At 39.1% G+C, this 12,575-nt stretch overlaps 1 protein-coding gene across 1 annotated transcript in view; it reads right to left on the bottom strand.

Moving 5' to 3' along the window:
• LOC113477169 (macrophage mannose receptor 1-like) overlaps window positions 1-12,575 on the bottom strand; it is a 63,262-nt gene that overhangs the window by 9,533 nt on the left and 41,154 nt on the right. The window contains exons 19-25 of the mRNA XM_026843329.1: window positions 12,003-12,168; window positions 11,175-11,289; window positions 9,205-9,374; window positions 7,384-7,486; window positions 6,279-6,508; window positions 5,040-5,205; window positions 3,936-4,088 (exon numbers count right to left, since the gene is read on the bottom strand). Of these exons, the coding sequence (XP_026699130.1) occupies window positions 3,936-4,088; window positions 5,040-5,205; window positions 6,279-6,508; window positions 7,384-7,486; window positions 9,205-9,374; window positions 11,175-11,289; window positions 12,003-12,168 (1,103 nt within the window). The remainder of the gene's footprint in view (window positions 1-3,935; window positions 4,089-5,039; window positions 5,206-6,278; window positions 6,509-7,383; window positions 7,487-9,204; window positions 9,375-11,174; window positions 11,290-12,002; window positions 12,169-12,575) is intronic.

The following is a 12,575-nucleotide window of genomic DNA, read 5'->3' as shown; positions in this document are numbered from 1 at the left end:
CCTCAGCCCTAGTGTTCAGGCATGAAACCCATCAAGATCACATCAAAGTACCTTGCAGACTGAGGGGAGTTACCACCTGGGGGTATGGGACACATGATGGGATACAGAAGAGCATTTCAAGATTGCATAAGACTTATTATGAAATGTTCAGGGAAGGAACCAAAGGCAGGGAAAGGGATGAACCTAGATGATTTCGAAGGAACAAGCATGGGAAAATAGAAGGATAAGAGGATAAAAAGACTGGTCATGTCTGAACAGTTTTCAGGTAAGTACAAATTGTCTGGCCACACCTTGCACCTGATCTGGGCAGACAGTCTTATCTTCTTATTAAACTCTATTTCTAACTGTTTTCATGGGTGAAAGATTCCTCACTCTGTGTGAATGAACATGCATAGGGGTCTAAGTACCAGCAACTGCAGTGGGACCATGGATCCGTGGTGCCAGCAGCTGGAGCAAGTGCAGGTACACAAGTGTGTGTGTGATCACCAGGGAATATCAAGTCATCCCAGACAGCAAGTGAGCCATGTCTCTGTGTGCATCACCAAGGGTGAGAGAGACCACAAGCTGAGCTAGCTATCAGAGGGACCAGGGGAGTCCCAGTCAGCTGCTGGAAGGGCTGCAGGTCTCCAAGGATGAGACACACTGGTGTATGTGCATCTCTAAAGGTAAGACCAAGGAGGGGATGGCTGCCTGGGGACCAGGGGAGCTCCAGCTAGCTCTGTATGTGTCTGTGCTCTTGTGTGTCTCTACAGGCAAGACCACAGGAGATAGGTTACTGGAGGGACCTGTGTGTGTGTGAGAGAGACAGGGTCTGTACCAGCAAGAGGAGCCAGGCTGTGGCCATGGGGGCTTATATTTCCAGGTCCCAGCAACTGAAGACACTGAGATCCATGGGCCAGCTACTGGGCAAATCTAGTGACTGAGTCCAGCTGCTGGAGGGATCGCACTGTATTTATGTATGTATTCCTGCTAACGGACCTTAATCTGATCAGAGAGAGGAACACAATAAGGGTGTTGGAGCAGGTTGTGTTCATGCGAGTGCTCTGTGTTTCATCTGTGCTGATCTGTGTGGCTAGCCATGAATGTATGTATAGATGTGTTGTATACATGTGTGTGTGTGTGCACCTATAGGGAAGACATTCTCATCTTTGTCACTGTTGGATTTAGGAGCATTGAGCCACGGTAACCTTGCCTCTGCTGGGCTGCTGGATTCAGCCTGTCCTAGCAATTACCATGAAAGATTAAGGCTAGCATTGAAGGGAAGGGGATGTCAGTGATGTGAAGTCTTAAGTATACTAGCATTCAAACTTCAAATTCCACATAATACCAGTCTTTTACCACACATGCTGGAACAAATGGTAAGTGCCTTTTTTCAGGGATCTTAGTTCAACAGAAAAATGCAATTCTAATGTAACTGCAGATTCCAACAACAAATATGTGGGACAGCTGCAGACAACCTGAGTCAGAGAGTGGAGGCACCTGCTATTACATGCAATATCATCATTCAACTCCTCTTAAACTTCACCTTAGAAGTCTTTCATCTATTATTTGCCCCACTCTTCTTATTGAGTCTCTTTTAGAAACTCAGTCCTTCAAACAAAAGAAATGTTATTTAATTTCTCACGCAAGCTTATTCAAAATTACAATCATTCTACTTAAAGCAGAGACCTGCAGATAACAGATAACAGCTGTTATGCTCACAGCTGTCAAGGTTCTTTTCACTATCCATAACTAAGAACATACACTGCAGCTTTCAAAGACTGAGAATCTGTCATGTTAGTAAAAGAATTGAGAAAATGGTATGGAAATAGGTCACAGTGTAACAATTGCCACAGTCTTAAAGACTGAGCTGCAGCAAGAGTTATATTATGGAGACTTTTCAATATTTAAAAGTATATTATCAGTTATCTTCACCCAAATGTTACATAAATGTTGATGTGGAGAATACAATAATATTTAAAGCACACAGAATCATAGAAAAGTTTGGGTTGGAACGGACCTTGAAGACCATCTAGTTCCAACGACCCTGCCATGGTAGGGACACCTTCCACTAGCCCAGGTTGCTCAAAGCTCCGTCCAACCTGGCCTTGAACACTGCCAGGGAGGGGGCAGCCACAGCTGCTCTGGGCAACCTGTGCCAGTGTCTCACCACCCTCACAGGGAAGAATTTCTTCCTAATATCTAATCTGAATCTACCTTCTTTCAGTTTAAAACCATTACCCCTCATCTGATCACAAAATATACTTGTAAAAAGTCCCTTTTCATATTTCCTGTAGCCTGCTTTAAGTACTGGCAGGTCACTATGAGGCCTCCTCAGAACTTTCTCTTCTCCAGGCTGAACAACCCTAACTCTCTCAGTCTGTCCTCACATGGGAAGTGGCTCCAGCCCCCTGATCATCTTTGTGGCCCTTCTCTGGACCTGCTTGAGCAGGTCCATGTCCTTCTTATGCTGGGGGCCCCAGAGCTGGATACAGGTGAGGTCTCACAAGAGCAGAGTATAGGGGGAAAATTCCCTCCCTCCACCTGCTGGTCACGCTTCTTTTGATGCAGCCCAGGATATAATTGGCTTTCTGGCATGCAAGCACACATTGCTAGGCCATACTGAGCTTCTCATCAACCAACATCCCCAAGTCCTTCGCTGCAGAGCTGCCTCAATCTGCTCTTTGCCCAGCCTGTATTTGTGCTTGGGATTGCCTTGACTCACATGCAAGACCCTGCACTTGGCCTTGCTGAACTTCATGATGTTTGCACGGGCCCACCTCTCCAGCCTGTCCAGGTCCCTCTGGATGGCACATCCCTTCCCTCTAGCGTGTTAACTGCACCACACAGGTTGGTGTTGTTGGCAAACTTGCTGAGGGTGCACTTGATCCCACTGTTCATATCACCAACAAAGACATTAAACAGCACCAGTTCCAATACCGACACCTGAGGTCAAACACCGAGGTCAGTGGAAGAAACAAGGAGGAGGAGGAGGACAGGGGATGTGCCAGCACAGACACTCCCCTGCAGCCAGTGGTGAGAGGGCAGGCTCTTCTTCTCAGACCATGGAAGTCAATGGTGGAGCAGATGCCCACCTGCAGCCTGTGGAAGACCCCACACTGGAGTAGGTGGCTGCACCTGAAGAATGTTGTGATGCTGAGGGAAGTCCAAGCTGGCACAGTCTATTGCTGGGGGCCCTTCAGCCCATGGCAGGAACCCACACTGGAGAAATTCATGAAGAGCTGCAGCCCTGTGGGCTGTGGGAAGATGTTTTTAAGATGTGGTTGTATTTCTCGGTGTTCTACTCTGATTAGTAAATTAGTGTTGGTGGTGTTCAAATTAATTTGATGTTCTTTTACTTCCCAAGTCATCTGTCTTTTGCCCATGACTATAATGGGTGAGTCGTTCCTCCCTATCCTTGTCTCAATTCCTGAGCCTTTTGGTTTATTTTATTTTATCCCTGAGGTGAAAGGAGTGAGCAAGCAGCTACATGGTGCTTGGTTGCCCTCTGGGCTTAAACCACAAGACTAAAATATTATCCAGCCTTGAGAGCTGTAACTTTCATTCCAATGGCATGAAACTGCAATAATCAAGGGAAAAATCATATCAGGAATACAAAAGATATAAAATGCCATTTAAACATGGTTTAGTGACTGCTGTGGATGAGGCTGACTACCTCCTAGCAGGGTCAAAGGACAAAGTTTTCACTTTTGTGATCTCCACTCCAGGCCACACAGCTCCCCTAATGCCTGGTCCCACACACATGAAAGTGTATGCCGCTGATAGACAGATGTTTTCCATCTCCTCCCAAATTAAGGCAACAATTGGATGCAACTGTCTTATCTAACACTTAGACCATCCTAGAAGTAATAAAAATATGTAGTGCATGTTCAGCTTTCCACAGAGAGGAGCAATGAGTTAGAAAGATGTGCTCTTTCATTAAGGAGGATACTTACCTAGTCGAAGACATTCTAAAGATGCCTGGGCCCAGTTTCTTGTAGAGGAAGATTCAATGTAGTAGCAATGACCTCGGAAAGGAATCCAAGACTTGTGTCCTTCTGATTCAGGGCACTTCCCTGGAAGCTGAGGGGGCTCGGTGGGAGCTTGAACTGTTAAAAATAAAAAAAAGTAATTTAAAAAGAGAGCACAAGATTGAAAGAAACAGCTTCTTATACATTCTTTTAGCATGAATAGAGTATTCTAACTGAATGTTGGAAAACTCACTCATGTCTTTAAAAAAAAAAAAAGGTAATTTTGGTGGTCTATACTTCTTAGTATAACACAATAGTGGGAAGAAGTCCTAAATCTATGAACAAAAATACTGCAACTGTAGTATCAAGAAATCTAATTTAGCAAAGAATCCAAGCATACTTTTATCTTTTAACACATTCTTAAGTTCAGCTCAGCTCTTTACTCACAAATGTATTTTCACACCTGCCTTCTTTGCTGAATCAGGGCTCAGATGAATTTGGTCATACAGGCTGTAACTATTATCACTGAATGCAGAAGGCTTTATTAGATGATTGTAACGTGAGTTTCAGGTCAAAAACATAAGAGAAGGCAGCCTGAAGAAGTATCCTTAAACATTTCTATAGCACCTGTAATTTGTTATTCAGTTATAAAAGGAAAACCTGGAAAGCTGTTATAAGTAAACATTCCTTGTGACCCCTTATGGCTTGGTTATTCAGCTCTTCCCCCTTCAACACTGTACCCGTGTGACTACTACCTACAGTTCATTGCGTTTTGATTTTGAGGTTTTTAGTCTTGCATGTTTACTCAATATCAGAATAAATAGCAAGATAACATGATTCTATGCTTTGCAAAATATAACTAACATTATTAACATAAAGTGATGGCTATTCACAGTCACAGTATCTCCTTCTTACTATGTGTTGGCCTTCATTTTAAAGCAACACCATTCAACCCAAGTAAATTTTATTTCATCTATTTAGCTCTTGAAATAAAAAATAGCATCTAAGTATATATCAGAGGTCCACACAGCACAATGAACTCTAAAGAGATAATCTTTGTAATTACAATGGTTAGATTCAAGTTATTACCATCAGGTTTTTTGCAAACAGAGAAGTAACTTTCATTGCAGGATCCTGTCTTCCAGGCTCCAGCAATGTCTAGATAGACACAGCCTATTTTCTGCTTTGGCTCCCCTTCAGCCCATTTAGTATACTTCATTCTCCAGTTATCAATCCATTCATAACGCCCATTGGTCTAAGAACAAAACAAAACAACAGGAAAGATTAAATTCTAAGCATTAACCATTCTTTTATCGATCAAATGTCTATCTATGCAGCAGCTTGTTCTAGAAGATTTTTTTTAAGAAATCAATAACCAATACGAATGGCTTAAACTTTTAAATTCATTTTGTGACAAGCAGCCATTCATTGAGAAATACAGCAGTGCAGCAAACGCTCTTCAGCTAAAGAAAATGCAGAGTAAGTGACATATTGAATTAATTTTGAACTTAACAAACCTGTTAATTTGGGACTAATAAACATTTAATTTAAAATAATTTGTAGAAGTGAAAGTCTGATGACTAATTTTTGTACTATTTGTTTCTGCCCCAAATATCAAGAAATGTTATTTTAACTTAAAGTATATTTGAAAACTTAATAATTTCCCACCAAAGCTGGTGAACTCAGTGGACAATCCTGTTGATTAGGTTAGGGCAATCTTTCAGTTTTTAGGAAGTGGTGTGTTATGTCCACTCATTTGTATTTCTTTCATGTGCTCAGCCAAATGGAGTGAATGTGGGACATATGTCTGTGCCAAGAAGAAACGGTGGTATATTTTAACCCAGAAAGTATCAAAATAGCAAAGAACTGGGAGAGGAATAAAATTAATCCAGTAAATCAATTAATTATTTGGCAAACTAGCATCAAAAATGTTGAAAAAGTCATAGCAACAGCACTTTATTTCTGAAAATTTGGTGTTGTTATTTAGAATAAATGCTTTCCACTGTACATCTTCAAATATGTGGATTTTATCTCAAATGCACCATACATACAAAGAGATATTTCAAGATGCTAGCCTAAAAAATGTCTCATTTGGAAGTACACAGAGTGTCGTATCACAGAAAATGTGTGAAAAATGTGTAATATTTACAATTTAATCAGAGTAATGGAAGAGGACAGATTCCTACCTGTAAATCTGACAACACATAAAAATATTTAGGACCAAAATATAAACTAATAAAGTAAAGTACAGAGAGATAATTGACTTTTCAGTTCCTGATTTGTCCGTAAGAGAAACAGCATCATGTTCAACTAGTCTGATGTTCTTACCACATTACTGTTAAGTCCAATCCACATAGGCACCCCATACTTTAATATCTTTAACCACAGGAATGAATGACTGTAGGGGTCTAAGATGCTGGAAAGGTCAAACTGATCGCGTTTGCAGTTTTTTCGTGCATCCTCCCATTTCATTTTGGTATGGATGAACAAATAACTGCTGTTACCATAACGGATAATGCTGGATGGGGATGAACTTGCAGAAGGCAGAAACTCAGCATCTGTAAAATAAAGGATTAAAAAAGTCTCATATACTTGTTCAAAAGGGGACAGTGATTTCGCGGTGACTGCAAACAGAATTAAACAAAAAGCCACTTTTCTTGTTTTTATGTTCGCTGACTTTGATCAGCATGAGTTAGATGTGCTTTTCTTTAAACCAGCAGCAGTAGTAAAACTCAATTGTAACTGAGTAGCTGTAGAAAGGAAAAGAGCTGCTTAAAGCAACCTCTGGAGTTATACTCCTGTTACAAGGAGTAAAGGAGCATTCTGTATAATCCTCCAGAATAGTATTACTGAAATGAATTAGGATTAGATTAGGTCACAGTTTCTCTAATAAAATATTTTTTCATAAAAAAAAAAAAAAAAAGCTGTTTACAAGGGATTTTTTTTCCTGATTAAAGAAAACCTCCACAACAGACCAGTCCTTAAAAATCAGATATTTAAATCCAGGTTTTCATTGCTTTTTAATTTCCTTTTTGAAGGTGAGTCAGCTCAAGTTCAGTGCAAGTGAGTTACAGCTGTGCTCCAAACACTTCATGCTACATATACAAGCCAGTATTTTCCAGAACATGTTTTGTACGTTTAGAAAATGACAGACAAAATCATGGAACAAATATCACGTCAAGGGTCATACTAAACACAAAGATGCAGATACAAATTCCAGCTCGGGAAGGTAGCAACATGGTAGTTACGGGAAAGGGTCAGCTGAGAGTAGTGACTCTAACTGGACCTCTGATACATATGACCCTTGTGTTCCTGGTGAAAAACAATTTGTGGATGTATTCTTATTGGAAGTGAAATGATGTTGAAATACACACACCCAAGCAATTCCCTGAAAAACCATGTTTGATCATGTTTTAACTAAAAAGACAAGTACCTGCATTAATTTGGCATATATATCCTCTGTTGTTATCACAACTCTCATCAGCCCACTTCCCTGCTTCCTTAACAGGATTGTTTCTCATGACAACACAATCAGCCTTGAGGCAAAAAGATATAAAATCAGTTACAAATAGCTATAAGAAGCAAATATAAAACTTTTGTCCCCCTTTTACATCTTCAGAAACAAGTGATGCTGTAGTTTTATATCCCTGTAACATGTAAGAGGATAAATTTTATGATGTGGAGGTTCTGTTCCTCTTGCACTTCACAACTTTCTTAATGTTGCTCTCTTACGCAACACTGGGGTGGATAAGCAGACCACAGAAATTTCGGTATTCTCATATCTTAAGGCATACGTCATGGAGAGAAGGAAAGCCACAGACAATTTAAAGAGAAGTGAAATCGGCTATTGTGGAAAAGAACGGTTAGCTTTGCCCCAGAAAAAAACAACTGGACCCTAAACGGGCCGTGCAACATTTCTGACATACCAGTCTCTTCAAATTTATTGTTGCAAGCTGCAATAGTACACAGCAAAATTAGAACTGCTCCTGCCCAAAGGCAGCCATTGATCTTTCAGGAACACCCTTACAGACACATCTCCACCTCTCTGACATAGTGATGATAGCTAGAACCTAATTAGCACACATTAAACAAACAGTTATGAATGCAAAAAGGCTGCATGAGTACAAATGGTTTTGTGCAATGAAACATCTATATTTATTTTATTCTATTTACTTATCTGCTTTTGTTGTCCAGGAAGAGATGAAGAAACACTTCATTTGTAAGTGAAATCATTAAGATTTAAATCTTTCAAACTGAACAGTTGCATAGTATTTTTTATTAACTATGATAACTTTTTTTTTTTGGTTAAAGTCAAGTAAACTTAAAAATAAATCTGAAATTTACAAAATAGAGACTTTATGAGTTTTCACAGAAGACTTCACAGAAATTCTACTACTTCTCATAAAAAGATAATTGTTCCTCCCAGGAGTAACATTTTAAAGATGTTTTCTCTTTTGAACAAATTCTCCCAATTTTCTCCCTCCATTAGAGATAAGAAGCTCAGAGGTGCTACATTCAAGAACAGGAAAAAGGACATTATACATAAAAATAAGATTTCTACATTCAAAATGGCATTCAAGAGAAATAGAGTTAGTACTATAATGTGCTGTAGTTCCATAGCACAGAACTAAAACACATAAGATCAGAGAGAGGAACTTCATGACCTCCTAGATCAGTTTGTATGACAGAGAAATAGGGGAATTTTCTTTTTTTTCTTTTTTTTTTTTTTCTTCCATAAAAGCTGAATGGCTGTCTTTCCTTTTATAGAAGCACCTCCTTTCTACAAATGTGACTGACAAAATTTGCTTCTGTGTAAGACATGGCTGTTTGAAAGGAACATGTGTAAGTGCCCCTTTCAAGCTACATGCCAACTGAGAAACCTGCTATGTTCAGGCACGGCTGTGATTAGAGGACAAGGAGGATGTGCTCATACAGTGTGATTTTGGGGCAAATGCTGGAATCCCACTGTACTCTTTACCAGATCCTATAAGAGAACATGGGGTGAACACAGAAGCAGCGTAGCCTTCACTGAAATCTGAAACCAGTCTTTGTAAGAGCCCTCCACAGATCCTGTCACCAACTAATACAGCAACTGCCCAAGGGCTCAAAACCATTCACTCCATTTGGATTTATGTTTGACATGTAAAAAAATATGCAAGTAATAAGTCAAGCAGTAACATGTCTCAAATCCCAACAAATGAGGAAATACAATCTAAAATCAAATTTCAGTGAACAATTTGTGATTGCTATTTACCTGGCCATCATATGAGTATAAATCCATATGTCCTGATGGGAAGCCTTTGGCCCAGTTTGTAAAGTAAACTCCTGTTCCATCTGTCCAGAGGAACCTCAGTTCATGATTTATATCATTTAATCCAATCCATGTATCAGCAACAAAATCTTTCATATGGAAGGTGAGGAAAGCTAGAGTAAAAAAAGGCAAAGAAAAAATTAAATCATTTTAATGGAGGGCAAATGAAATGTCCCGAGACTGGTGATATTAAATATTTTTTTCTGAAATGCAGAACACTTCATTGTTGACAAACACAAGAAGGTAAGATGAAAAGGAGGTGACTCTTGAGTTTAATGAACAGGGAACCAGATATGCCTTTGGGCAAAATAACTTCATCTAAGTATCTAATCCCAAAGACATAACAGAAATGCTCTTTATAATGTCTCAAAACACTTTTGAACCCTAGTCTGACAATTAACTTAGAAATATACAGCCATGTAGATAACATACCTTTCTGATAACCCCACCTGAGTGGTTACCCACCAATGGCATCAGACAGCACCACTGAGCACCTACGATTTGTGCATGTGCACAAGTAATGCTGTTACAGAGCTGCAGGTGTGTTTCCTCTCCCCCTGTCACACCTGGGCAATAGCCTGAACTGTCTTAACAGGGAGCAGAATGCACAAGCAACATGTTTAAAATGAGTCTCAACAGAACTATTCATCACAAGCAAATCAGTCACCATAGCTTTGCACAGTCCAGGAAGGCACTTATGTGTCTTAGCACGGCTAGCTCACAAACAGAGCAGGCTAGGCATTCAGCAACCCACTAATCCACAATACAAACACTGTGATAGAATGACTATCATGACTTTTCTCTGCAAACAACAGATGAACTTCTGTCTGTTCTATAAACCATTCACCTTCCTTTAGTCTTTTAAAATGAATGCAACTTCTACTTCCAGGAATGAAGCTACAGATTTCTTTGCCAAATGTTCAAATTGCTGTTCTGCCAGAAACTGTAACAGAAACCCAAGCCTTTATGCCTACATTGCCAGCAATAACGTTTTCTGCTAATAGCTTTCTTTTCCTTAGAATTCAATCCCTCTACATGAACCAACCACCTGAAATCTGTACTGCAGAAATTATGTTGGGTAAGTTTTTAACTATATTTGAAAAGTGAAACATTGATTCTTCATCTCTTCACATGTGTAAAACATAAGTAGTACTAAGTTCATGTCAGCAGTCTAAATTTAAACTAATTAATTGCTCAGACTAAAACAAAGACTTATTTTACAATGCTTGATTTTTCAGTATGTTCTTTTGAGTTCACAAACAGTATATGTTGTGCAACATCTGTTTCTCATCACCATAATATAAAACAGTATTTCTAAAAAGAGGGTGTTATTAACGTCTATCAGTATCTTCCCCAAAATTTAATTTGAATTACCTCAAGGATGAGGTAATTTCCCTATGCTCATCTCCCCCAGTCAGGGATGCACCTCTTAGGTTAATTAAACTAAGCTCCTGTAGTGAAAAGAATGGTCCATCTCTGTGGTGAGTTGTGGGTAGGTGTAAGAGCTGTCAAACTTCTGCCCCAAGCTGCCCAGAGACAGCAAGTTCTCATCCTAAAGGTGTTCATCTTGAGTTAACAGGAAAGCCATGCAGCAAGTTAATGCCATCTAGCGAGACTACATAATTTGGAATGGATCTTGCTGGGTCCAGCTGGCATCATATGTAAGCAGAAAAAGTACTACTTGGGCTGCCAGGACAACATACATGTGTATATATACCTAAGCCAACATTAAAATTTTGTAGATGCAGGTGAAGACTTCATTGTAAATTTCTAGAAATTGTATGTTTTTTAACAGAAATCAGATGTGCAATCATTTTTCAAATCCTGCTCATAGTCCCACAAATACAACAGCCATCCTGGAAAGACCAAATGTCATCTCATCTAGTTGCTTGCTGCAAAACTATACACAGTACCTTGCACTTGTTCATTATGGATAGTGGCCAGGTTTCCTCCTAAATTCATGCAAGCTGTTCGTGCAGCATGCCAAGTGACACGTTCATCTTCCATAGATCCAAATATTTTGTAACACTAAAACATGAAAAAATTCTATATATATTATCTTTACTCCCAGATTGAAACCCACTGCTTTAAGAAAAGCAGGATGGAGAAAAGGCAGTAAAATAATGCATTTATCTGAAAAAAAAACACATTCAGCTTGAGTTTTTTGTGCTTGTCCTTGCTCTACATAAAATTAAAGGTCTCAAGAAAGTGTTTTGCTCAGCAAGACACATACAAGATTTGACCTGAAATCCCTAGAAAATAAGGAAACCTGACTTTTCATAGACAGTCAGCTAACAGTGCTAAGTTATGCATGATTGATACTAGTCTGCCTGTTTATTCAACTCTACAAAGCATACCATGTTAGTAAAGGAAGACTAATTATATTCAGTACCGAAAAAGTATTATGGTTTGGTTGAAAAACATCAAGATCAAAGCATCGATACTGCAGGAACTTGGTCTAAACTCTTTAAGAAATGCACAGCAAAAGATTTGAAGTGACTAGAGAATGACTTTTCAACAACTGCAACTGAACAGGCTTATCTGCCAATACATGAGAAGCATCAAAAATCTACCTATCTTACAAAACAGTGAATAGGCAAACAAAGAAAAGCAAGGAGGCATCAACCAGCTCTCTCCAAAAAATAATAAGATTTTACTCTAATAAGAAACAATACTATTATTCTCGTTTTCTATTTAATGCTTTGCCAAACATCCAACATGCACTGTATCTGTTATGGTACCTTATTATGAAAGGAAAGCCAAGTTGGATGACATCCTCTTGGAGCTGAAATTGTTGTTGGAGGAACAGTTGAATTAATGGAACTGTTGTGCCTTTCACATATGTAGGGATTTGGATAACCACAGTTTATATCATTCCAAAATCCTGAATGTAAAATAAAGGGGGAACTGTATGACACCACATCCAGAGCTGGTTAAATGGAAATCAGTTTCACTCATTCTTACACAAAGTGCTTTTAGTTGAAAGATCAGTTCCTCAGAGTATCTCAGTTTACTATCATTCTATATCAGCATCCAGGATAAATATGTAACCTTATACAAACTGTTATTACAGAATGTTAAAAGCAGTGTAGAACCAGGTACTAGAAATATCAGTCTTACAGTGGTACATTAGGCCAATTTTAATCAAAATTATAAAACAGCTGTCTATAAAAACAGAGGTCTGTCAAACAGACTTCTAACAGAGCTTCCGCTGTTAACAAGAGCACAAAACTCTTAAGTCCTGGAAATAATACTATGGTCTACTTCTATAACATTTGGCAAAGGAGCAAAAAAAAAAAAGGGGGGGGGGGGGA

This window comes from Athene cunicularia (assembly GCF_003259725.1).
Source record: "Athene cunicularia isolate RWA chromosome 2 unlocalized genomic scaffold, athCun1 chr2_part1, whole genome shotgun sequence".
Lineage (NCBI taxonomy): Eukaryota > Metazoa > Chordata > Aves > Strigiformes > Strigidae > Athene > Athene cunicularia.
This window is presented reverse-complemented; position numbering and strand designations above follow the sequence as displayed.